The 23,909-nt window shown below is 39.9% G+C and overlaps 3 protein-coding genes across 7 annotated transcripts in view; 2 read left to right on the top strand and 1 right to left on the bottom strand.

Annotated features, from left to right (window-relative positions):
• The first annotated feature begins 1,003 nt into the window (after positions 1-1,003).
• Positions 1,004-12,310, top strand: LOC122714327 (adenylate kinase 9). The gene is made up of 11 exons (XM_043935589.1): positions 1,004-6,714; positions 6,780-6,790; positions 6,866-6,946; positions 8,104-8,231; positions 8,566-8,741; positions 9,174-9,251; positions 9,326-9,423; positions 9,513-9,653; positions 10,859-10,955; positions 11,036-11,158; positions 11,270-12,310. Exons 1-11 carry the CDS (start codon positions 1,273-1,275, stop codon positions 11,378-11,380), a joined length of 6,486 nt encoding a protein of 2,161 aa, XP_043791524.1. The 5' UTR covers positions 1,004-1,272; the 3' UTR covers positions 11,381-12,310.
• A 168-nt stretch (positions 12,311-12,478) lies between these two features.
• LOC122714393 (uronyl 2-sulfotransferase-like) overlaps positions 12,479-23,909 on the bottom strand; it is a 29,159-nt gene continuing 17,728 nt past the window's right edge. For 3 of the 5 annotated variants that reach the window (XM_043935687.1, XM_043935689.1, XM_043935690.1), the window contains 8 exons: positions 20,574-20,833; positions 20,260-20,492; positions 14,616-15,387; positions 14,043-14,252; positions 13,389-13,549; positions 13,152-13,226; positions 12,911-13,071; positions 12,479-12,814 (listed from right to left, as the gene is read on the bottom strand). In XM_043935687.1, the coding sequence (XP_043791622.1) occupies positions 12,663-12,814; positions 12,911-13,071; positions 13,152-13,226; positions 13,389-13,549; positions 14,043-14,252; positions 14,616-14,771 (915 nt within the window). In that variant the 5' untranslated portion in view covers positions 14,772-15,387; positions 20,260-20,492; positions 20,574-20,833 and the 3' untranslated portion in view covers positions 12,479-12,662. Of the gene's footprint in view, positions 12,815-12,910; positions 13,072-13,151; positions 13,227-13,388; positions 13,550-14,042; positions 14,253-14,615; positions 15,388-20,259; positions 20,493-20,573; positions 20,834-22,343; positions 22,492-23,909 lie in introns of those variants that run through there. The other 2 variants (XM_043935691.1, XM_043935688.1) reach the window with 2 other exon arrangements.
• Positions 15,417-18,830, top strand: LOC122714392 (protein kintoun). The gene is made up of 4 exons (XM_043935686.1): positions 15,417-16,155; positions 16,239-17,453; positions 17,535-17,971; positions 18,062-18,830. Exons 1-4 carry the CDS (start codon positions 15,631-15,633, stop codon positions 18,429-18,431), a joined length of 2,547 nt encoding a protein of 848 aa, XP_043791621.1. The 5' UTR covers positions 15,417-15,630; the 3' UTR covers positions 18,432-18,830.

Genomic DNA, 23,909 nt, shown 5'->3' with positions numbered 1-23,909 from the left:
ATCGCGGCAAAGTCGGTGGCGGATTGGCGGCCTAAGGCGCGGTTGCAGATTCCCGGCGTGATGCCGGTGATTCGCGGCTTTGGTGCCCAGTAATCGTCGGTCCCCTTACCCGACGTATTCCTCCTCCCTCGCATCTTTACTCGCCGAGGAGAGTATCCACCTCCCCCTCCCTCCTCTCCCCAGCACTTTCGTATCGCCTCTCCCTTCCTCGCATCCCCCTTTACCTCCCGTAGGCGTCTCGTACCCGTTTCCATCCTTTTGATATGGCGCGGCCAAGGATCGAGAGAAAGAAGGGGGGGCAATCTCGCGGTAAATACAGCAATCGCTTGATGTGCCGTCCGCATTAATATAATTAGTCACCCCGAGCGGTCGAAAGCGACTCTCGATGTTTGAGAAGCCGACTCGACCCGGCTCGAATCCACCACCACCACCACCACCACGATTCGACTCGCCGCTCCGACTTACTCGCCCTCTCTGCCTTGATTCCGTTCCAAGCCGGGGGCAAATGTTAAAGATTCCAAGGGTTGGAGCGACGAAGGGCGTGGCGTCGAGCCAACAAATGCCGAGTCATTTTCATTTCTGCGTCTATATACACGCGCCGTGTATATGCAAATATTGTTATATCGTTTCTTCTTTTTCTTTCTTTCTTTCTTTCTTTCTTTCTTTCGACGTTCGTTGAAAGAGGCCACGCGTTGTTAATACGTTAATAAAAAGAAAAGATGAATCGACGTTCCTTTGGATGGAATTGGGGGGGGAGGGGAGGAAAATCGAAGGAACGAGAGAGATGACGATAGATTTCTATTTCCCTTAGGATGGCGCCAAAGAAAATCGAGGAGCCGGAACGGAAACCGCTTATTGGCCGTGTGGGCACCAACTTGAAAGTTGGTATAGTGGGCATACCTAACGTAGGGAAATCGACCTTCTTCAACGTGTTGACGAAAAGTCAAGCGGCTGCTGAGAATTTCCCCTTCTGCACCATCGACCCCAATGAAAATAAGTATCCATATATATATATATATATATACATATATACTTTATTATACTTGCTTTAGATCAATATTAATCCTATTAATCGTGCATATACTCGTTGAATATATTTCGTTACGAAGAAACGTGTCGATCTCTCGTCGTCGATCTTGCATCTCGACGGGAAAAAGTAAAGAGACACGGTGTACACGATATACTGTGCACGCGTCGTTTGTTTGTTTGAAAGAACAACCTTCTTGTTGGAAAGAATTTTTCGATAACCTCAAAAATGAAAGAGAAGCAAGCATGTGCGACAAAGGTGCACCTTTACGGAAGAAACGGGAGAGGAAGGTGGACGAGTTCGACACGGACGCGTCGTTCATCGTGAAGAGAAGTCACTTCAAGCACATTAAAGGCCATCCCCGCGAGGAATACGCGCCCACCTGGCCGAAACCTCTGCCCCGTTTGTATCCAAAAGCGAACAATTACTACGCGTTCCACGAGGACACGAATCCGTTCACCCGATTCTCCGAGTCGAGTTTATCGAAGGGCCACACGGAAAATGTACCGCACTTCCCTCCCTCCGAGGAGCCGTTCGCGAACCGCGACCCCTACATGGACACTGAGACGAAAAGGAAATACCTGGAGAGGGAGCCAACCTGCTTCGTCATGCTCGGAAAACCCGATCTGAACACAATGAAACTTGCGAGCATGATCGCCACCACGTTTAAATGCATCCTAATCAACCCCGTTTACCTCATCAAACTCGAGATCGAGGAGGGTAGCGAGAAAGGTCGATTAATGGCCAAGATATTGAAATTGGGCGGTTACGTGGGCCCGGATATAATCATGAACTTGATACTTAACCGTCTCAAGAAACGGGACGTGTACCACAAAGGGTACATCGTGGAAGGATTGCCTCTCATCCCTAACAAGACCCTCGATTACTCCTCCTATCTGCCCGTGGACGAGGAGGCGATTAATGCCGCGTATCAGGACACCATGAGATACTTCAATCCCTCGTTCGAGATGACGTGCAAGGAAACGGTGGAGGGCGGTGGCGGGGTGGCGTGTCGTCGAGAGACACGAGATTCGAAGGAAGGGTGCGTGGTCGAGGCTAATTACGAGGAGTTCGTTTCGACCCAGATCGAGGATATTTTCGCGAGCTGGCCGTTGAAACCGACGTTGATCATTTACTTGATGTGCCCAGACGAGGACCACGTGAAGAAGCGCTATCACTTCCGATTGAATCCGTTGATCGGCCGTATCATAGACACGAGTTTCCTCGACATGGCGGACAAGATCCAAATGTTGTTCAACCACGAGAAGATCAGGCATTACATGAACGCGAGCTACGAGTTGTACAAAGAGTTGATGGACGAGGAACGGCTCCTGGACGAGGATCACGGGAAGTATCTGCTCAAACGGATATCGGACGAGTCGTCGAACGTGAAAATCCAATGCGAGTTTTTCAAACGTTCGGTGATGCCTGTGATCGACAAACGCATCCTGCTGCACAATCCTCAAAACGTGATCAAGCTGGACGGCCGTTCCCCCCTAGCGTTCATGTTCCGCACGCTTAGCGCCCGTTTGCGCACGTTGCCAGTGCGACGCGTTATTCTCCCTGTCAGGCTGGTGGAGAACACGGAAGGGGAACTCCTCCACGGGGACGAGTTCGAGGAGAGATCGAACGAGGAGGCTTATCGAGACTTGGCGAACAGGGAGACCGTGTCCCCGTTCTTCCCTTGGAAACTGTCCACCTGGAATTTCCTCTGCCCGGTCGAGTTGACGAGAGGAAGAACGACGAGGGGGAGCGCGAGGCACAGCGTCCGTTTCATGAACAAGATATTCTTCCTTTCGTCGAGCGACGCGGTCGATCTGTTCGTCGATAATCCTCGGACCTTTCTACGTCCCTTCTCGCCACGGCCGACGTGCAGGGTAGTCGTGTTCGGGCCCAATTATTCCGGGAAGACCGACCTCTGCCGCGAGTTGGCCCGAGAATTGAAAGGGATCGCGATAAACGTGAAGGAGATGAAGAGATCGTTGGACGTGGATCCGGAGATCGGCTACTATCTGACCAGCGACCTCGTTCCGTTTAGGAACGAGGCGGACGCGATTGTCGAACGTATAAAAGATATACCGGGGGAGAGGATCGACGAGGACGTGTGGAGGGACGGGGGTTACGTGGTGGACGGTATGTATCCCAACGCCGAGTCTTGGAACGTGATAAGGGATTCGGGGATCGTCTTCGAGGATGCCGTCCTCCTGGTCGACGAGGAGCCTTACGAATATCTTACGTCCAAGTGGCGGGATATTTTCGAAGGGGGGAGAAACGGAACGGTTTTCGATCGTTCGAATGAGGAGGAGGAGGGGGAGGAGGGGGAGGGGGAATACGAGGAAGGATTGTTCGAATACGTGAGGCACGTTCAACAATTTTACCTCGATTGGAAGACGATAGAGGAGATGGTTGGCGACAGTTGCGAGACGTTGATCCCGTGCAACGTTGGGAAACTCGCCGATACGTTCGCACACGCGATCCAACGAATCAAGGATCGTTACACGGACAAAGCCAGGGTGATGACCGAGGAGGAGAAGGAGAGGGAGAAGTTCCTAGCCGAGTACGCGGGTATGGCCGACGTAACCGTGGATATGGAGGAGGAGGAGGAGGAGGAGGAGGAGGAGAGGGAGGAGAAAGAAATGGCGGGGGATTTGAAGCAGACCGCCAATCTTCGTCTAGGGGACACAGCCAATTATTGCCCCGTCGCGTTGATGAGGTACAACGTGTTCTGGAAAGGTAAGGAACAGTTCGGCGCGATTTTCATGGACAAGATGTATCACTGCTCGAGCAGCCAAGCCCTCGAGGAATTCATCCGGGATCCTAGGAGATTGAATCTTCCCTTACGGAGGCCGTTGTCCACCGTCCCCCCCCTCCGCGTCAGCGTGATCGGGCCAACGGGGAGCGGGAGGAGCACGCTTTCGGACGCTATATCGCGGGAGTGCGGCTTGGTCTGGGTGGATTATTTCGATTGCTTCACCAATTACATGAGGTTGCGCGCCATGCCACCGATCACCGACAAACACGCGATAATATTGGCGAGGGGCGGCCTCCTGGACCCCGTCGAGTTGCCGGAGGATCTGAACGACGAGAGGTACAACAGCGACCAACCTACCATACAGACGTTCGTACGCCGTTACTGGAGCGAGGGTGGCCACCTGCCTCCAAGGATGCACAGGGAGTGCTTGTTGGATTATTTCAACGGGATGTTCAACAGGTCGGGGGCAGTGTTCGATCAATTTCCAAGCTGTCCCCAAGACGTGGAAACGGCGTTGAAGCATTACACGGTGCCCGAGATAGTGTTCGAGCTTCGTTGCGGCAAAGAAACGGCGTCCGAGAGAATGATGGGGAATTTGTTCGCGCTTTGGGAGAAGAATTTGGAGGCGGAGAAGGAGGCGGAGGGGGAGCGGTACGCGATGGAGTTGAAACATTACGAGAGGAGACGGGACGATTGGATCGAGGAAGCGTTGAACAGGGAGGTCAGGTTGCTCGATCCGGAGGAGTACGGGGGTGGGGAGGAGGAGATGGAGTCGAGGAGGTACGAGTTGGAGGAGATATGGTATCAGGAGAATCCGGAACCGGTGTTGTTCACCGATTGGGAGGATTTCGAGACGGCTAGGGGAAGGATCGAGGACGAGTTCTCGAGGAAGTACGACAACGAGGCCGAGAAGGTGAACGCCGTAAGGGAGAGTCTGGCCAACGAGTCTATACCTTACATCGTGCTCGACGCGGAGAAAAGCCCCGGGAACGTTTTCCAGCAAGCGATGCTGATCATCGAGCCTTACACGCGCCGTACCACCTCCATCCTCGAGCAAATATCCAGCATAGACATCGAAACGGCCGACTCGTTGCTCGATTGCGGCTACTATTTCCTCAGCTCGTTCGGCCGTTGGTGCCCGGTCCAATTGCATCGAAACGAGATCCCTCTCCAAATGTTCCTGCCGTTGGAGTTCAGGGACGATGTATACCCGGCCGTACACCGCCAATACGTTTACTTCTTCGGCGGTAAGGAAGCCCAGGAGGAATTCGTCAGGGATCCGTACAAGTATCTCGAGCAGGACTCTTACGCGCCCATCACGCAGTTTCGAATCTCGGTGATCGGGCCGCCTAAGTGCGGGAAAACCACCCTCTCCGAACGATTCGCGGAGAAGTACAAGTTGAAGCTGATCACCCGTGGCTCCGCCCTACGTTACATCATGAGATATTTCCCTTGGGTGGAATCGGCCGAATCGGCCGAGTCCCATCTACGAATGGGACGAATGGTCCCGATGGAGAAGATGCAACGGGCCATCGAGATGTACTCGATCGACCCGAGCATAATCTCCCAGGGCTTCGTGTTGGACGGTTTCCCCATGAGTCGAAGGGAGTACGAGCAACTCACCTACTTCGGCGTCCAACCGATCATCGTCCTCGATCTGAAATCCGATCTCGAGTTCTCGCTCGAGTGCTTGTCGCGGGAAGGGGACGACGAGATAACCAAACCGCCCAGATTTTCCAAGAAATTTTTGACCCACCTTTACGACGTATGGCGGATCGATCAGGATAATTATCGACGCTGGTTGAGAAATTTCAATCAGAACGTGATCGAGATGGACGCGACCAAGTGCAGGTGGCACGTGTGGACACGTGCCGATCGAGACGTTTGCTCGAGATACGTCGAGATCAGGAAATATTTTCGCGAGAGCGATTACGAGAAGGTTCATAGTTTGAGGTATATGAGCGTTTCCCCTTACGAGTTCAGGAGCAAGCAAAGCAGTTTCCAAACGTATTGCCCCCTTTGCTTGTATCACGAGGACGCGTTGACGAGGAGCGAGGTCCCCGATCATCGAGGGGTGGTCCAATTCAGGGAGCACTTGTACTGGATTTGCCCGAAACACGTGGACGAGTTCGTCGAGGATCCGGAGAGGTATCTTCCACCGGTAAATACGAGATATCTTCCCGACCAACGTCCACGAATATTGACAGAGACGATCGATTTGGAGCATCCGTGCTGGATCAAACGGTTGCGAGTGAAAGGGTTGTGCTCGGTCACTTATCTCGACCATCTACCGAGTCGGAACATCGTCCGAGGAAAGCTGAGCATAGGGGTTTTGTACAAGGACAACGTGTACTTGTTCTGCTCGAACGCGTGCCGCGACAAGTTTATGGAAAAGCCTGAGAGATACGCGGACACCGTGGTCAATTTCACCCGCACCTTGGCCCCGATCGACATCGGGGCATTGCCGAATCTTGGCTTCCTTGAACAGACGGTCGCTTTGTTGATAATCGACGCTATAAACCAGGTATCCATAAGCAGGCCAAAATTCCCGGGTATGTCGCCCTCGGCCACCGCCGCCATTTTTATCGGCACGTACTTGAAGGCGAAAAACGAGCCCGTTTCAAGGGAGACGGAGTTGTACAGAGCTATCAACGAAAGGATTTACGGTTACGAGAAGATATTGAAGCTCGCCAGCCGGATGATGAAGCAAATTCTAAACCCTTTCATCAGCGTGAACGAGTATAAGAAGAGACCCCGTCATTACGGTTACACGTTCAGCCAATTGTCCGTGATAGGTGACGATCCTAAACGCGACACCAACTACGTCTCGTTCTGTCGGACGTCGCCGACCCAAATTTTGGTCGACCTCGACGAGAACAACCTCGAAGAGTCGAATATAAATATTAATAATATCGAGGATTCATACTTTGACTTAGCCTAAGTTGTTATCATCGATATCTCTTCTGTATCTTCTGTGTGATGAAACAATTTTGTAAATAGACGAATTCAACGTTGAATAGAATTTCTATTTTCTTTTCCCTTCTTTTTTTCTTTTTAAAAGAAACACGCTCGTTCGTTTAATTCAGATTAATTCATCTTTCAGCACGTCGCGTACCTGTTCCTGACTCGAGATTCGATTATCTCTGCGACTATTTCAAACCGGCCAGGTACGTAAATGTAAATATTGTACGCGTTTTAAATATTGTGTTGTGGATCACAAATCGATTCGAATGATCCGATGTAGTCGCTGTATTATCGAGTGAAGGCAACGAGTCCAAAATCCACCCTCGCGATGGGAAACGAGTTGGAATAATCGTTGACGTTTCCATACTTTTATTTTCGCAAGGTGGGGGGACGGTACGTGAAAGCGGTACGTGATCTGCAATGCAGATTCAAGAAAATTCCCCACACATCGTAGTCGAATATCTATCGACTTTGCGTACCTCTCTCGCATAACTCGCCTTGTAATAATAATAAATTTCAAGTAATATTTCTATTCTGAAGAAAAAAAAAAAATAAGATTATAAATCTCTGGAATAAAAAATATATAATAACTATATAACGAGATATTTACAAAATACACGTTGTTTATTTCGAATATATTATTTTCAAAAAAATAAGAAGTTGGGAAGAAGTTAAAAGTCTTCGTTTCTTAAGAACATTTTAACTAATGCGTACATTCGAATTAATTAAAATTTCATTCTACTTTGAAAACTGACAATGGAAGCCCTGTCGAAACTGTTTGGCGTGCATCGAGCAGGGAAGAGTCGATGAAAGCCGTCGTGTTTACTTTTTATCACGGCTCGATGAGATTGAACTGGAATCGTGCGAATTCGTTGAAAAGAGGTTATGTAAAAAACAAGCAGTTTATCGAAAGTGAGTTTGCCGTGGGGCACGTGTCGGTTCACAATTCCGCTAATTTAGGAGAGATTAAAATGCGAAAACGGCGTCGAGATCAAAGAGCAACGGCCCTCCAGAGAGAGAGAGAGAGAGAGAGAGAGATATTGCACACGGTCCAACTCCTGCTTGTTGCACGTGTCGGATGATTCAACGATCCCTAATGAAAGCCATCTCTAACACTCTCCCCTTCCCCATTCTTGGTCATTTTACCAACACGCCAGTCTTCAAAGGCTAATTGTTTAATGATGCTACTTGCATTAGCATTTAAATACGGCTCGTTGTCGCTTAGCTATCCCCCCTCCCCCCTCCGTTTCCAATTCAAAAAGTGCACCGTGTAATTTCTTATCCCTGTCGAAAATCTCAATGTATTCCTTTTTCTTCTTTTTTTTTTTTTTTAATTTAATCTTTACAATAATCTTTGCAGCAAAGTTCCGGCTTTCTTGAACGTCGTGGACATCGCTGGATTGGTTAAGGGCGCGGCGGAGGGGCAAGGATTGGGGAACAGTTTCCTCTCGCACATCAACGCTTGCGACGGAATTTTTCATCTTTGTCGTAAGTCGATCGACGATTTTAATAATTTTAATAATTTTTCTTCCTTTTTTTTTTTTTTTNTTTTTTTTTTTTTTTTTTTTTTTTCCCTCCACAAATTACAACATATGATAAAATCTGACAACGTGTTAAGGGAAGAGGAGATGGAGCGATTAACCCGTCATTATGTTCGTTCGTTCTTGTCTCGTGTCGTCGAACACGAAGCTATCACGAAGCTTGTCTCGCGACATGCGACAGTAAAACGTGAACACAGAGGGAGAGAAAGAGTTGATTACTTTAAGAATTAAAGAAGAGAGGGGGAAATTTCTTCTTCTTCATGATGCGATTTTTCACGCAGGAGCGTTCGATGACGACGACGTTACTCACGTAGAGGGAGACGTGAACCCCGTGAGGGATCTCGAGATCATTAGCGAGGAGTTACGGTTGAAGGACATCGAATTCTTGAACGGCCATCTCGAGAAATTGGAGAAACTTGTTGTTCGAGGAAACGACAAGAAGCTCAAGCCTGAATACGTGAGTAATCAAAGTGTATCTTTTAAATAATGGAAATAATATTTATTTCATATTGAGAAGCAATTGGTCGAAAAACTCGAAGAAAATCTGCATTCGAAAATGGAGTGTGAACGAAATTTACGGGGGTGGTGGTACACTACTTCCTAGAACGAATCAATCGAATTACCCACTTTCCGTGGATTGACCCACGGCAATTTCCGATCTCTCTCCCCTCCAGACTCGTTGGCAATTTGCTAAAAACTTTTCGACAGTTCGAAACCACCACCACCATCTCTTCGTCTTTCCAAATACATCCTTTCGTTATCCTCCGATCGTTGCACGAAATTATTATTAAAAATTATTATTCCACTTTGTTAGAAAACACGTGATTCTTTCGTTCACGTGAGTATGATGTTTAAACCGTAATGTATTGATGTATCCTTCTTTGTGCAGGATACGTTGTTGAAAGTGAAAGGTGTGATGGTGGATGAAAAGAGGCACATCAGATTTGCCGATTGGAGCGCCACCGATGTGAGTTTAATTTCTACATTCCGTTATATTAGATTAATTAAATATTCCTCGATTCCTTCTTCTCCATTTTCCAGATCGAGGTTTTGAACAAGTATTTATTCCTCACGTCGAAGCCTGTTATTTATTTGATCAACCTGTCCGAAAAGGATTACGTGCGTAAAAAGAATAAATGGTAAAAACGGTTTATTACATTATCGTTGCTTCGTGGATTTCGTCTACTCTCTCATATATGCTATGATTAACGATGATTACGATTTTCAGGTTAATCAAAATCAAGGAATGGGTGGACAAGAACGATCCAGGGGCAATTCTGATCCCGTTCAGCGGCGTGTTTGAAAACAAGCTGCTCGACATGAACGAGGCGGAACGCGGGAAATATTTAGAAGAGAACAAGGTTACAAGGTGAATCAGAAATCGGAAACGAGAACGAATTTGTATCTTATGCTTCACACATAAATGAGAGGAATAAGTGTGAAAGAGGAGAGGAAAGGGACGAGAGGAGGGGGAGGGGGGGGGCGAACGTTCGTAAAATTAAACGTTTCGCCTAACCCCCGAAAACCTGAAAACCCGAACAAAGTCGGGTTCCCATATTTAGTTATGCACCGAGTTATCTACTAACGGTAATAACAAGCGAGGGGGCTTTAAGCGTCTAGACCAGCCCTACTTTCACGTAGAGGGGTTACTAATAAAAACTGCGGCATCCTCGCTGCGGCGCATTATATTTTTACGAACGGCTATTCAAATTCTTGCAAAATTGCATAAAAACCCCTCCTACCCTCCCGGGCACGCACACCGGTATAACCAGGGAGGAGGCGAGTGGAATGAGGATCAACCGGTTCAGTTGGCTAGTGGGTCATTGGCGGGATAAGTTTAAAAGCTTGTATGTTGTTCGTGTGCACGTGCATGATAAACTCGATCGAGTATATTTAATCGTGTAAATAATTTTTTGAACATAGTCGCGCGTTTCAAAAGAAGAGAAATGATAACGAACGAGGAGGAGGAGGAAGGGGAGAGGAATGAAACGAAACGTGTTTGATCGTGTTATTTGCGGTGAAAGATATTAAGTGATGGTGTTCCTTCTATTCAATGAATACTAGTCGTATAATCATGGTTTGGTAAATTGTAAATTTTTTTTTTTTTTTCTTGGTCCAAATTTTTCGACCGGTCCCTTCGCAAATCATCGTATACGACGAGGTTTCTCTTCTCGCAGGTAATCACAGGGGACAAACGGAAGATCTCTAGATACAGCGATTTTATTTCTAGACCGCAGATGACCGGGGCGCCGAAGTAGGTCTCTCGGACAGAGTTAGAGTGATAAAATTGCGGTATTAAGTCGTTCAGCTTTATGTGTATTCTCTGAAGTCTGGAAGTTCGTCGGGCTCGCAGAATAGGATGGCTTCCCTTCTTATACCCTGTCATTAGACGATATTCGGTTCGGGACAATCATATTCCGTGGTCCTGGTTTTTTGGCCACCCCTTCTTTGAACCAAGAATCTATTTCCTTTCCCCTTTTTTTCCTTTCTTTTCTTTTCTTTTCTTTTTTCTTTTTTTCTATCATAATGCTAAAAAAATTATCAACTTTAACGAAATCATTTTTCTCGTTAAAGCGCCCTCGACAAGATCATCGTTCAAGGATACAAGGCACTTCAATTGCAATACTTCTTCACGGCGGGCCACGACGAAGTCAAGGCATGGACGATCCAGGTAACGATCGAAGCATTATAAGCTTTTGTTGTTTGGGGATCTCTCTTCCCTTTTGTTCAAATATCATTGAACATTTTCAGAGGGGTACGAAGGCACCACAAGCCGCGGGAAAAATTCACACGGATTTCGAGAAAGGATTTATCATGGCTGAAGTTATGAAATTTGACGATTTTAAAAACGAAGGATCGGAAGCTGCTGTAAAGGTGAATATATATATATATATATATATATATATATATATATATCCCTTATTGATATATAATCACAATGCGTTGAATTTATTTCAATGCCCGTTCCCTTCTTCTTTATAACAGGCTGCCGGGAAATATAGACAGCAAGGACGCAATTATGTCGTCGAGGATGGAGATATAATTTTCTTTAAGTTTAACGCTGGGGCTGGATTAAAGGATGCGAAGAAAAAGTGATGGCACGTTTGGCTCATGTTGCTGCTCGTTCATTTGTACATCAACATGATTGCCATGTTTTGCTGCACGCGCGATATGCGTATAAAATGGTCGAAATCACTTTCCGACACCCCTTAATTTTATTTTTCGTTCAATTTAAAATCATACACCGTGTACACCATCGTTGATAACGATAGCGGCATTTTTATATAACAACATTTCGAATTTTACTCAAATAAATGATATTTTTATATGTTCTATTAAGCTATAAAAAAAAATATACGTCCTTTTGCTTGTAATAATGTATCATCAAAGAAGTAATTTCTGTCATTTCTGTCGTATCAATGCTGGTAATTATTCATTTTTCTTTTTTTCTTTTTTTTTTTTTTTTTTTTTTTTCTCTAATATTTATCATACGATAGTTGTGATATTGGAAACTTGCATTTTTCAAGAAAATGTAAATAAATAATAAGAGCTTCGTTACATGATATCCCGCTAATATTATATAAACAGCCGGTAAACAGGAAATAATCATTGTACGTTTTCTAATATTTCCTTGTACATTTTCGTATTTATTCTAAATACATTTCGTTAAAATATTTAGTAAGGAAAAAAGAAAAAAAAAAAAAAATACTTTCATCCTCGGTGATATAATAAGACCGATACGTTTAAAAGATTGCTATATACATTTAAATGATTACAATATTAAACTGCTTGAACGGATTATAAGATTTTTTTTATGTTTAAAGTATCATATAAATTGAGCATCGATACTTGAGGAAAAGTTAATTTTCTTCTTTATGTTTTCTACTTTATGTCTATCGATGTGAAAGAAAGAATAATAATAAAAGATGACATAAATTCTTATATTTCTAATTAAATATAAGAATTATATTTTTATTATTATATTATTAAAAATACTTTAAACATCGATCTTATCTTATAATTATTGAAAACACGAATATTATATCTTTGACTTGAAATTATACCTACATATGTATAAATAATTATACTTATTGTTATAATAAACTTACAATACGAATGTAAAAAATGAATAAATTATATGCTGTGACAATGGAAAAATAATATTTTTTTTTTTTTTACACGCATCCTAAATAATAGAAGATTTATAATTTCATAATATTCGAATAAAAAGATAGAAAAGAGAAAGAAATAATTCATTCACCTTGTTATATTCCTTTTTGTAAGGAAATTTTTTTTTTTTTTAATATTAATTATCTTTGGTATCTATCTTCGAAACAAACGTGAGAAAATTTCCTTTCTTGACGAATATTGGCTCCCATCACCGTTTCTTCTTCATTGTTTCGTTTAAAAGTCGTAATTTCAACCATTGATAAAACTCTATTTCATCCTCAAAGAGTTTAGACAAAATATTATAGCCTTCTTGCGAATTTAACATAAATGTGGGATCGGGAAAATGTTTATTTTTTGATTCTGAATGATCAAGATAAATTCAAAACCTTAATAAACCTCGCTTATAATAGCATCGCGTATAATATGGAATTGCAATTGTATCTTATATTTACTTACGAATTTTTTTGTAACTATGCTTAGCACCTCGAAAGAAATATGGAAATTTGTATTCCAGTACGTCTATCGATTGTTCCATGTACTCCAATATTCCGACAACAGGATACCATTCAACGACATTCGCTTTGGCCCGTTGTAACGCCCATTTATTATTTATTTCTCTATAATTAAGATCACAGAGAAAGATCGAGAGATCGAAATGTGCTAGAAAAAAAAAAAATATTATTAATCGAATACTTACGAGCATCGAGGATCTTGGCCACAAAATATGGGTATGGCTCTACTTTCCACCATATTTCTTCGTCTCTCGTGATATCTAAAAAATGGCATAAATGGCATATTCGACGCACGCTTAAAATTACGCCGATATACTATTATACAACACTGAGTGTACCAATGTATCGTACAAACGCGTACAAATATTATTTCTAACGAAATATTCATATAAATTCTAGGGAAAAAACGTGATTTTTTTTACCTCAGAAAATTTTGTACTCCTATAGGATTCCTTACTAAAGAAATAAATGACGGAGACACTCGCCCGAACTTTGAAAAGTTTAAGAATCTAACATCCCCGTCGAAACTTAAAGGAATCGCTTCCTGCCTTATGATATTAGTAATTTCTTCTACTAAAAGTTCCTATAAAATAAGATATTAAAGTTATTTACTAAAAAAAAAAAAAGAAAAAACTGTCTTCTCCTCGTCGAAAAGTGAAAATTAACGAAAATAACCGATAAAAATATAAATATATATACGAAACTTTTCATATTTATTAACTTTTCTATCGTATTTCGCGCAGTTGCGCTATCTTCTTGAATTCACCTAAACATGCTCCAAATAAGTATTTCCCGCCCGGTTACTTTAATTGGAAAGATGAAAGTGGCACAACTTCGATTGCAACACTGAAAATCGACTGATTCTGGCTCCGAGCGTGCAAAGTGCAACGACCATTTTATGATTAAATTTTTAAATTTTTCGAGGATCTGCGATCGATGAATCAACTGGTGATTCGCATTTCATTCACACGAATAAATTATCGAAATTAATCGCGATTAATATTCGTATAAGGGCTAAAAAAAAGTGCAAGAAAAATAAGATTGAATCGACGACTGTGTATCTTATTAAATTTTACCTCTTGCAAAGTTGATAGAAGCCCGTGATCACCGGGTGGTAATCGTATATGCTTAAATGCATTGTAACCCTGCAAACGTTGTAGCAACAGGACAAACAGTTCGGCTCCTGCGTCGGGTACACGAGTCAGCATTAAAATATGTTTATTCATTTTCGGCAAAGCTCCACGAGCAGCTAATTCCGCGAGAGAGGGGGTAACATATCGATACGTCTGCAAAATAAATCTCGTATTAATCGTGTATACAAAATGATATAATGATATAGTTTAATTTAATAAATTTAACAACTTATATGTTATTAAACGAGAGAAAAGTAACGCCTGTAATACATGCAATCTTGCGATCTCTGGACCTCTTTTATTTTGTAAGAAGCATTTTATAAAATGCGTGAAGGAGAAAGATCACTTTCCAATAATTGCATTCTTTCACCGATGCACTTTCACTGCAATGCACAGCCTAAACTAGATCGATGCGTTATTCGAAAAGAAAATTCGCTTTCGAGTTGAACTGTGTCGAAAACTTTATTAAATTTTAAATATAATATTTAAATTTATAATATCGGACGTTCAATTTACCTGATCCTTGTGGATATTACGTTCCCCAACGTATGGCTCTTTTATATTTATCCCTGAATTGTTTACAGTCTCTATAGTTGATTTTAAATTTAAAATGATGAAGAAAACTGTTAAGCAAGCAGCGACACTAGTTACCAAGCCGCGATTAAACCGCATCTCAAAATGATCGATCGTTTGTTCCTTTCGAAGGTGGCTACCTTCTTTTCTTAAATATTATTCTACAAATAATCCTGATTACGGACATTGAAAGTCTTGAAAGTCACAAATTATCGACGTTTGTGTCTACCAAGTAACTAAAGAGAATGTCAGTGGGTCAGAGACTTCGTACCGCTTAATCCCCACATCTTCATCTAAACTCCCACCAACAGTTGGAAATTGCGGAAAGGAAAACTTTTCTATGCATAATTAATTATACGTTTTAATGAACAACAATTTCGAGATGAAATTCTAATTGACTTAACTTATAAATAAATTATATTCGTTCAAAGTTTAAAATGAAAATTTATCGCTTCAGATTTTTATTTTTCGTTGCAATTTTATAATAGCGCATCTACGGAATCATATAGTAGGGAAGTTGGTGCAGTGAAAGGTAGCTCAAATTTTTATTATTAAACGATGATGTTACTTCTTTGCTATTCGATATTTGTCATCGAATTTTCGTGCGATTCGACCGAATTTTAATCGAAACAAAAAAAAAAAAATTAAGAATTAAAAATATCTAAAGATTACGAACAAGTTGAATTTTTTCCCTAGCGTTGATATTATTATTTCTCTGTAGCAAAAAAGAAGAGGAAACATAAAATGATTTTATGAAAATTGAAGAGAAATAGATTGATGGGTTTAAGAAAATAGAAATAAAATAGAAAAAATGGCGCGAACGCCATTAGACGTTTCGAAGTTCCATATTTGACCGCTATTCAACCGGCCGGCGTAGTGGCGCAACTATCCACGTGGTATAAGAGTTCGCGATCTTTCTACCTATCTACAAGTTTATTTGTAAACAGTATTTCGTAAGATGGACGCGTACGATACACATAGGAAAAATTGGGAAGAATTGGATGTAACCAAAGAAGAGTTAAAGAATATAACGGAGTGTCTGAAAAAGGAAGAGTTTCGTAAATTGTTAATCGAATACGCTGAAGAGGTGACTGATCCAGAAAATAGAAAGATCTACGAAAAGGAAATCACACAATTGGAGAAGGAACGGGGCGTCGACGTTACATTTGTTCATCCCGAGCCTTGTTACGTCATAAAAACTAGTGTAAATGGAGAGAAAAAATGTTTTCTAAACATAAGCAAAAGTAACATTGTTGACCGACCAAGCAGTCAACCTTCTTTCGAGCAAGGTCATCGTGGATTACAATGGTCTATTCCTTATACGTTGACACCTCCTCGTGATGACCTTGACAAAAAAAATGTACGTTGTAAAGTGTTCGATGTGGTCTTTCATCCTGACACCATGTATCTGTCATCCAAAAATGCACAATTTCGCGAAATTGTTCACAATACAGCCCTCGATGGCGTGGAAAATAATTTCAAGGTAAGAATTGTCAACCATTGTTTTGATTATTCGTTTTTTCGATTATTCATTATTGTAAATTTTTTATTCTACGTAATTCTCAGGTCAAACTGGACCGGAAAAATCTTAAGTTTCCAAAGATATCATACAAAGGAATATGCCATCCTACTGTGATCAGAAAGCCATCAAAGGAACCACCTAAAAAACAATTGGATATAGAACCAGAAATTTATCAAAAATTAATGGCCAGTTATGATGAAAGCAGAAAACAACAATTCAAATGTGCAGAAGAAATGCCAAAGCGTTGTTCACCACCTACCAAGTATTATAATAAAAAAGTAGATAAAACTGAAGATATAAATAGCAAATATGTGACGCCAAAATTTTCCATAAAACATCAATCTGATATAGAGTTGGAAGATTTTAGCAATAACAGAAATGCAAAAATGAATGCTACAGTACCTAAGAAATTAATCATTAACATAGATCTGCCCTTATTAAAAACTGCTTCTGATGCTTCCTTGGATGTACAAGAACGTTTTCTCAGTCTGAAAAGTGAAAAACCTGCAAAATATTTATTAGAATTACCTTTACCTTATTGTGTAAATGCAGACAAGGGTAATGCTAAATTTGATTCAAAATATAAAAAACTTGTAATAACACTACCAGTTATTCGACCAGTGGTACTGCTATCTGATGCTAGAGAAGATAGTGGAGTTGATAGTGATCATGATAGTCCAGCACCATTATCGTCAGAAGATTCTACAGAAAATTCTCTTGATCAAAATCAGAAGAGCAACTCTGTGTCTAAATTAGTTGAAGAATGTGAAAAAGTGCTTGAAGCTACTAAAATAGAGTATGAAAGTGAAAATATAGAGGATTCTAGTGATACAGCATTACGGACTAGCATAGAAAATATAGACATATTTTTAGATCCTAGCATTAAGTATTCACTGCCAACATTTATTTGTAATTTGTATAACAATCAATTAGCGATTACTGTAAATGTAAAAAATGTCGATCCGAATTCCATACGCCATAAAATTTTACAAAATAATTTAGGAATACACGTTTTACTAACGTCTATAGGTACAGGTTTCTTTCCACAGCATTATTCGTTGTGTTTAAAAATAAATGAAAATTCCGTAGATCCCGATTCGCTCACGGTTGAACCGTGGGATAATAACGTTGTATTTACAATTACGTTAAAAAACGTGGAAAATTTAGCGCAATACTATGTTGGTACGAACGAAGAATTCATGGAAGAGAGACATTTTCCTACTGCTACGTCTTTCAAAAATCAACTACAAGAATTACTGGTAGGTATTTTATATATATATATATATATATATGAATAGAAAATAAAGATTACTTTACGCTCCTCCCGTTATTTTATATAGGCAGAGGAAGATGATAATTTGGAAATGGATCGAACAGTCAACGTACATGCTGACGAAGACGGTGTCGTCATAAATATTACTTCGAAACATCTAGATTCTGACGATGAAGTCGAACAACACAGTACAGGATCGATAGAAGAACAACCAAGTCTTTGTCGTACGTTACCAAAGACTAGGTCTGTTTCAGAAAGCAGTGGGGATGAATTAACAAGTAATAGCATAAATACAGGATCATACTCGAAAAGTATATTGAAATCACGGCACACTCATGATTTTTCACGTTCAGTGTCCGAATCGAGTGCGGATGAAAATGGAATGGCTTCATCGTCTGTAGATTGCCATTACGATTCGACACAAGATTTAAATCTTGAATCAGATTGTTCCAGTTTAAAAAAGACAGTACGATTCAATGACGTGGTATCGCGACAATTGTTCAGGTATTTTTGAATTTTTTGAATATCTTATCGATCATTAATTTTTTATAATAATAAGTACGGTAAATAGATTGATTCTCGTTTAATTTCCAGATCTAATTCCAGTATTTTGGGTCAACGTAAAAAGAATCAACGAAAATTACGAAATAAAAGACGCGTTCACGAACGTAGGATGAGCGAAAGCGAAAATTCCGAAACGGAGGAACGTGAAAAGTACAAAGCAAATCAAAAAAATGCGGAAGTCTCTGAGACTATAAAACCTATACTTAATAAGGATAAACAACAAGCGGCGCAACAAAAAACTGCGAATATCGAAATTGGAGAGGGATCGAATAATAATCATTCTTCGTTAAAACGGAAATCAAGTATCGAGGAAGAAATTATAAACGAAGCAACCGAGATTGTAAAGGACGAAGTTACAGCACAATTTAAGAATGATCTAATATTCGACCTCGATATGTAGATTTTTTTATCAATCAAGGAATTTTGTAACGTGTATGTGATAATTTTTTAAAGCTTATAAAGCGAATTAAAGTAGTTTAATTGGACTTTTTTCAAGAAATTACAAAATAATAATAATAATAATAATAATTATGAATTTTGTCTAGGATCATGCGGTAATTTCTTGATAAAATAATAAATTCGTATAAATTATTGTATAAAGGACTTCAAGAAAAATAGTCCTAAGTGATATAGAATTTTCTTTCGTTCGATAGTTCAAAACATCGATCTTATCGTAAATTTATCTTCTTCTATTTATAAAATTAGAGTAAGAATCTTTTTAATATTTCTCATATCGATCTATTTTGAATTTTAACTATCTCTTATAGAAAAGTATACAAAAAAAAAAATCACATTTCTTAAAATTTTTGTGAAGGAATCTTTCATAAAAAAAAAAGAAAGTGCACGTTCTATTTTATAAGGCGAAATTCTTATGAAATGAATTTTTACATATATTTTATAGATCGTCGTGTAATTGTTTATATAGAATGCACGTAACGAATTCATCTTTCCAATAATCACGATCGTATACACACACATATATATATATATATATATATATATATATATATATATATATGTATATATATAATCACGTTTATGAAAACATAACTCTGTTGTTGGAGCACTTGCTTTCCTAGTGAAGTGTTTCACCCGTATCACATATACACAATATACACGATACTAGCGTATTCTCTGCAAAAAAAAAAAAACAAGAAATAGAAACAATAGATAGATAAATAGATAGAAGTAAAATTTTACAATAATAAAATCGATCGATTTTTAATCGCTCATCATTATGAAAATTTGATCGAAGAATCATGGAAAAAAACGTACTATTATCATTATGAGAAACGTATACAATATATTTTAAACAACTAACCGATTTATTTTATTTCATTCACGCCCCACAAATTCTATATACCAAGATCATTCCTAACGATTTCGATCTTAAACGAAACATCCTCTCCTATTCTTATTTTTCATTTGTCCCGCAATTATATATCCATAAGAACAAAATCGATGAACGAAATAACGACAAAATCGTTTCTGAGAACTGATAAACAACTGGTAAATTCGCTTATAAGCGGTAAGAAGTGCGAATCAAAGTAGAGTTACGTCGGTAGTGGTGAGGTAAAGTAGAAAAGTGGGACAAGCGAGCACGGTGAAGGCAGTTGGCCCGCGGTAGGAACTGTGGATGAGAGGTTGGAGCCCATCGATCTCGCGCTACCTGCGGGGGTGTAAGGTCGTTACACTCGCGTCTACCTATGCACGAGCTACAACATCGCATAGTTGCTCGTATTATTCCTATTGATGCCCCGCCACGAGAGCGAGACAGCGACGACCCTCACGAATGCAATGTTCTAATTTCGCGGCACAACCCTTTGCAACCACTACCACAGTTGACGACTACGGGGTCGCGGCCTGATTCGCAAACACTCTAAAAGACCTAGAAGGACAAGGGCCTCTCAGACACTACGAAGGTACTGCTTCTGGGGGATGCTGGCTAAAGAGTAGAATACACATCTTTCCAGATTTTCTTATTTCCACATCTTGATTCTCGCGTGGATAAATAAATATATCCACATTTGTAATTATAATTCATCTTACGAAAATATTTTATAGAATGGAATAACGTTGCTTAATAACGTTCTAAAGACGAAGGATTGTTCTTTTTCTTTTTTTTCTGTGATAATTTGAAATTGATTGATTCGAGTTTGATGAAAGGAAGAAAAAGGAAAAGAAAAAAGAAAAAACGACGTGTCGTCAAATTTTGAGATTGAACTAACCAATGAGACAAAGGCCTGACTGGTGGTAGGCCTGGCTAGCAGCACCCAGGTCGATAAGTCGTCCACCTCTAGAGAGAGTCAAAGGTTGGCGTGGGTACACGAGGGTACACGTACCCCGTTTACGGTAGTTACGGCAGGCACGACATCGGCAATGCGGCACCCGTCGTTACGTCGTTACGCCGTTCGGCCATCGCACCTGGCACCACTGGAAAACAGACCAGGCCGACCGGTATCTGAAACGGAATTACAGATGTTGAACGTCACCAAGTTATTTGTCACGCCAGTCATCTTAGCAACATCGATAATCGTGATACCAAATACATTGCACTCGTCAGCTTAACGAGTAAAGAAACAGTAGAATTATATAGATACTTCTTAGAAGATAATCCTTCGTCACACGTTGTTGGAGATCAATCGAATTCAATATGAATTAAATCGATTCTTTGATGTTATATCAAAGATATAACAGAGTTATCGGTCTTCTTCAAGGATTATCAGAATTATTTTGAGTTATCAGTTATGATAGAAAATTCTTCTCTGAGAAGATTATTTGTACGACAATAATCGTTGAAACCTGAAAGAATATTTAGATTAGATTAGATTAGATTAAAAATGCTGAATGCGAGTAATTAAAATAAAACGTTTCGAGTTAAGTATTGGATTATAAATAATTTAATTTGGAAATATGAGCTGCAAGAAAGATGTGGGATGAGGATTGAAGAAAATGAGAGAGGCGACGTCTCGTTAATTTTTATTATCGCATTCAGTGGAATTATGCGAACGAGTATTGCGAACTTTTTATTATTTCGACGTTTCTGGGAGAAGAGGAAAGAAGAGTTCTTGAGAAAAGGAGGGGGGAAAGGAGCGATGGCACTCTTGGAACTTTCCTGCCTCTTTTTTTTTATCTCAATCCATCTTCTTTTCTCCATCCCTCCCTACGGAGTCAGGTACTCGAAGTGTGGAGTATCGATTATATGGACCCTGCTTCGTGACCACGCGCCGTCTGTACGTTGTGCTGCCCGGATAACCCACTGACACTGACAATTTTCGTGCAACACAGACATTTTTTCTCATCGATTATTTTTTTTTTTTCTTCGACCTGTCATCAATACCTGCGCTTCTTGCAACGTGTTCTCTGATAACATTACTTCTCTGATATTTACCTAATCTTCGTTACTCTCGACACGAGAGTATATATCCATTCACATTTATAACCATTTCAAAAAAGTATTAATAACTCTATTTCAAAATTTTACATTATCTTGAACAATTTGATTTCGATGAAAATTCTTCGCTATTCAGAGAAATTTACTTTTCTCGACGAATAAAATTTTCTCGAGTTTCGTGAAATCAAATTTTTATCATTTTTCGTGTTTTTTCTGCAATCACATTAATATAATTTAAATTGGAAATTTAAGTGGCATTAAAAATATCGAATATTTAATAGTTTAATCTATCTTGTAGTCTTGTTATGAAATTATATTTTATATATATAAGACGAATTTTAAGGATTGATTTTACTCCTTCGAAATAATATTCCAGGATTAAAAGGAAATTCTCGTATAAAATAGAATTATTTGTTTTGATAATTTAATTGAATTCGCATAAAGTGTATGAAAATTTTTGCGACTGTGAATCTTACATTACTCACTGTTGAAAAGGAAATTCGTCCTTTCAATTTCGTATTTGCGTTCGTTGAGATATAAAAAAAAAAAAAAAAAAGGAAAAAGAGATTTGAATCTCGCGTAGTTTATATAAAAATTATTAATCGTGTTTCAAAAAAAATGTAAAAAACACAATTATAGAAAAACACGATGAAATATTATAACTCGGATTAAAATCGATTGAAATAGCAGTATATTTAAAAAAAAGAAAAATATCGGATTGAAGACTCTTCATCAAGAAAGAATTTCACGAACAATTAGAGATAATTGAATTGAATTTTTTCTCTTCGAGAATGAAAAATTATCAGAAAAAGCCGATATCATCTAACTGCGATCTGCTTTTCTACAAAATATCACACATCGACGTTGCTACTGGATTCGTGGACGAAAAAAAAAAAATAGGCCGGCATTTTTACATACATCACGTTTGAAGAAGCTCGTTCTTCGTCCAAACAAAAGATTCCACCTGACTTGTCTGAATCATCCTTCTCTTCCGAACATCTCAGAACAATGTTCAACGTATGGATTTTTCAATCATGGATAAAAGTAGATGTTCGAATAAAATCAGATACAAAGTCTACAAATTTTCAAAAAATTAAATCAATAATCTATGAGATTATTTTATTTTTCTTTATAAAGATCTAAGAAAATTTGCTCTCTCTCTCTCTCTCTTGAATCGTGAATGTCGTCCTGTTACCAAATTATTATACATCGACAGTTCACACAGTTAAATTAACCAATCCAAAAAATCGAACAATCGTTGACGAGTTCTTTTTTCCTCTCCCTTTCTCAACGATTTATATCAGAAACGCTTATAGATTGCATGCCCTGTTCACGATGGGCTAACACGCGAATACAGTCATCGACCCCCTTTGGCACGGCCACGTTATACAATACTGCGAAACTGACCCAAGTTAACGTTTCATTCAACACGTACCCATACATCAAAAGTCGCGGAAAAGTGGATGAAACGATTTGCACGAAATCGCCACCGATGGTAATTCTCCCCAATTCTCGATCTTATCGATTTATCTACGTTTATCGCGCTATAGCACGCGTCCCACGTTCGTGCGTACAAGCATCCAAATTGATAAAAGAAATAACGTTCTCGAGAGAAATTTATATTGCGTGTCGCAATTACCGTTCAACGACCACTCTCCTTCCACCGAAGCCATTTAAGTAAAATTAAAGTTCCGAGTATATCGGGAGAATTGCCGATATCACGTTGGAAGGGGTGAGTAAATCCTCCCTGCCAACACACGTTCCAAAGGAACAATGAATTTCCTTTTCAAAAGCGGTATATATATCTTTTCGCGAAATCTATTGAGAAAAATCTCTACACGACGTGTAATACGTCGTATCACTTTTATAAAATAAGCTCGAGATGAAGTTGGAAAGAGTTTAATAACAGTTTTTCGGTTTTTTCTTTTTCTCTTTCGAAATATAAAGGGCAAAGAAATGAATGAGTCGTTTTTTCATTGCCATCTTAAACGAGAAAGAGAGAGAGAAAAAAGAAAAAAAGGTAAAGGTATTCTGAATCTCACTTGTGTCACAATGAGAAACTCGTTGAAACGGACGAAACGTTTTCAAAGGCGTCGAGAAATCTTTAAAGCATCTCTTAAATGGAGTTCATCGAGGATTCCGTGTATATCGTCTTGAAGAGCGGCGAGGATTTAACGTTCGCAATATAATCTTTTTAAAAAGATTTCCCTCGAAAGTCCACGATATCAATCCGATTACAATGACCTCTAGTTACAAAAACCAAAAGGGAGTGAAAATTTTAAATAATTTCTCGTTAGAAAATTTAATACGACACACAGAAATCCACGATCTTTCCTCCACGGGAGAAAGTAACTATAGGAAATAATAAAAAGATAATTAACATATATATATATATATATACAAGAAAACGTGGCAAACGTGAATCCCAATAAGCAGGCCAATTAAGATATAATGATCGAAGAGCGTGGTGCGGGAAAAGCGTGT

The sequence above is a fragment of the Apis laboriosa genome, unplaced genomic scaffold, assembly GCF_014066325.1.
Source record: "Apis laboriosa isolate Shangri-la unplaced genomic scaffold, ASM1406632v1 scaffold29_cov151, whole genome shotgun sequence".
Classification (NCBI taxonomy): domain Eukaryota; kingdom Metazoa; phylum Arthropoda; class Insecta; order Hymenoptera; family Apidae; genus Apis; species Apis laboriosa.
This window is presented reverse-complemented; position numbering and strand designations above follow the sequence as displayed.

Coding starts and splice junctions, on each gene's coding strand:
- LOC122714392 (XM_043935686.1), top strand. CDS start 15,631: ATGGACGCGTACGATACACATAGGAAAAATTGGGAAGAATTGGATGTA. Junction 16,156..16,238: donor GCGTGGAAAATAATTTCAAG/GTAAGAATTGTC, acceptor CGTAATTCTCAG/GTCAAACTGGACCGGAAAAA. Junction 17,972..18,061: donor GTATCGCGACAATTGTTCAG/GTATTTTTGAAT, acceptor TTTAATTTCCAG/ATCTAATTCCAGTATTTTGG.
- LOC122714327 (XM_043935589.1), top strand. CDS start 1,273: ATGTGCGACAAAGGTGCACCTTTACGGAAGAAACGGGAGAGGAAGGTG. Junction 9,654..10,858: donor GAAGAGAACAAGGTTACAAG/GTGAATCAGAAA, acceptor TTCTCGTTAAAG/CGCCCTCGACAAGATCATCG. Junction 11,159..11,269: donor GATCGGAAGCTGCTGTAAAG/GTGAATATATAT, acceptor TCTTTATAACAG/GCTGCCGGGAAATATAGACA.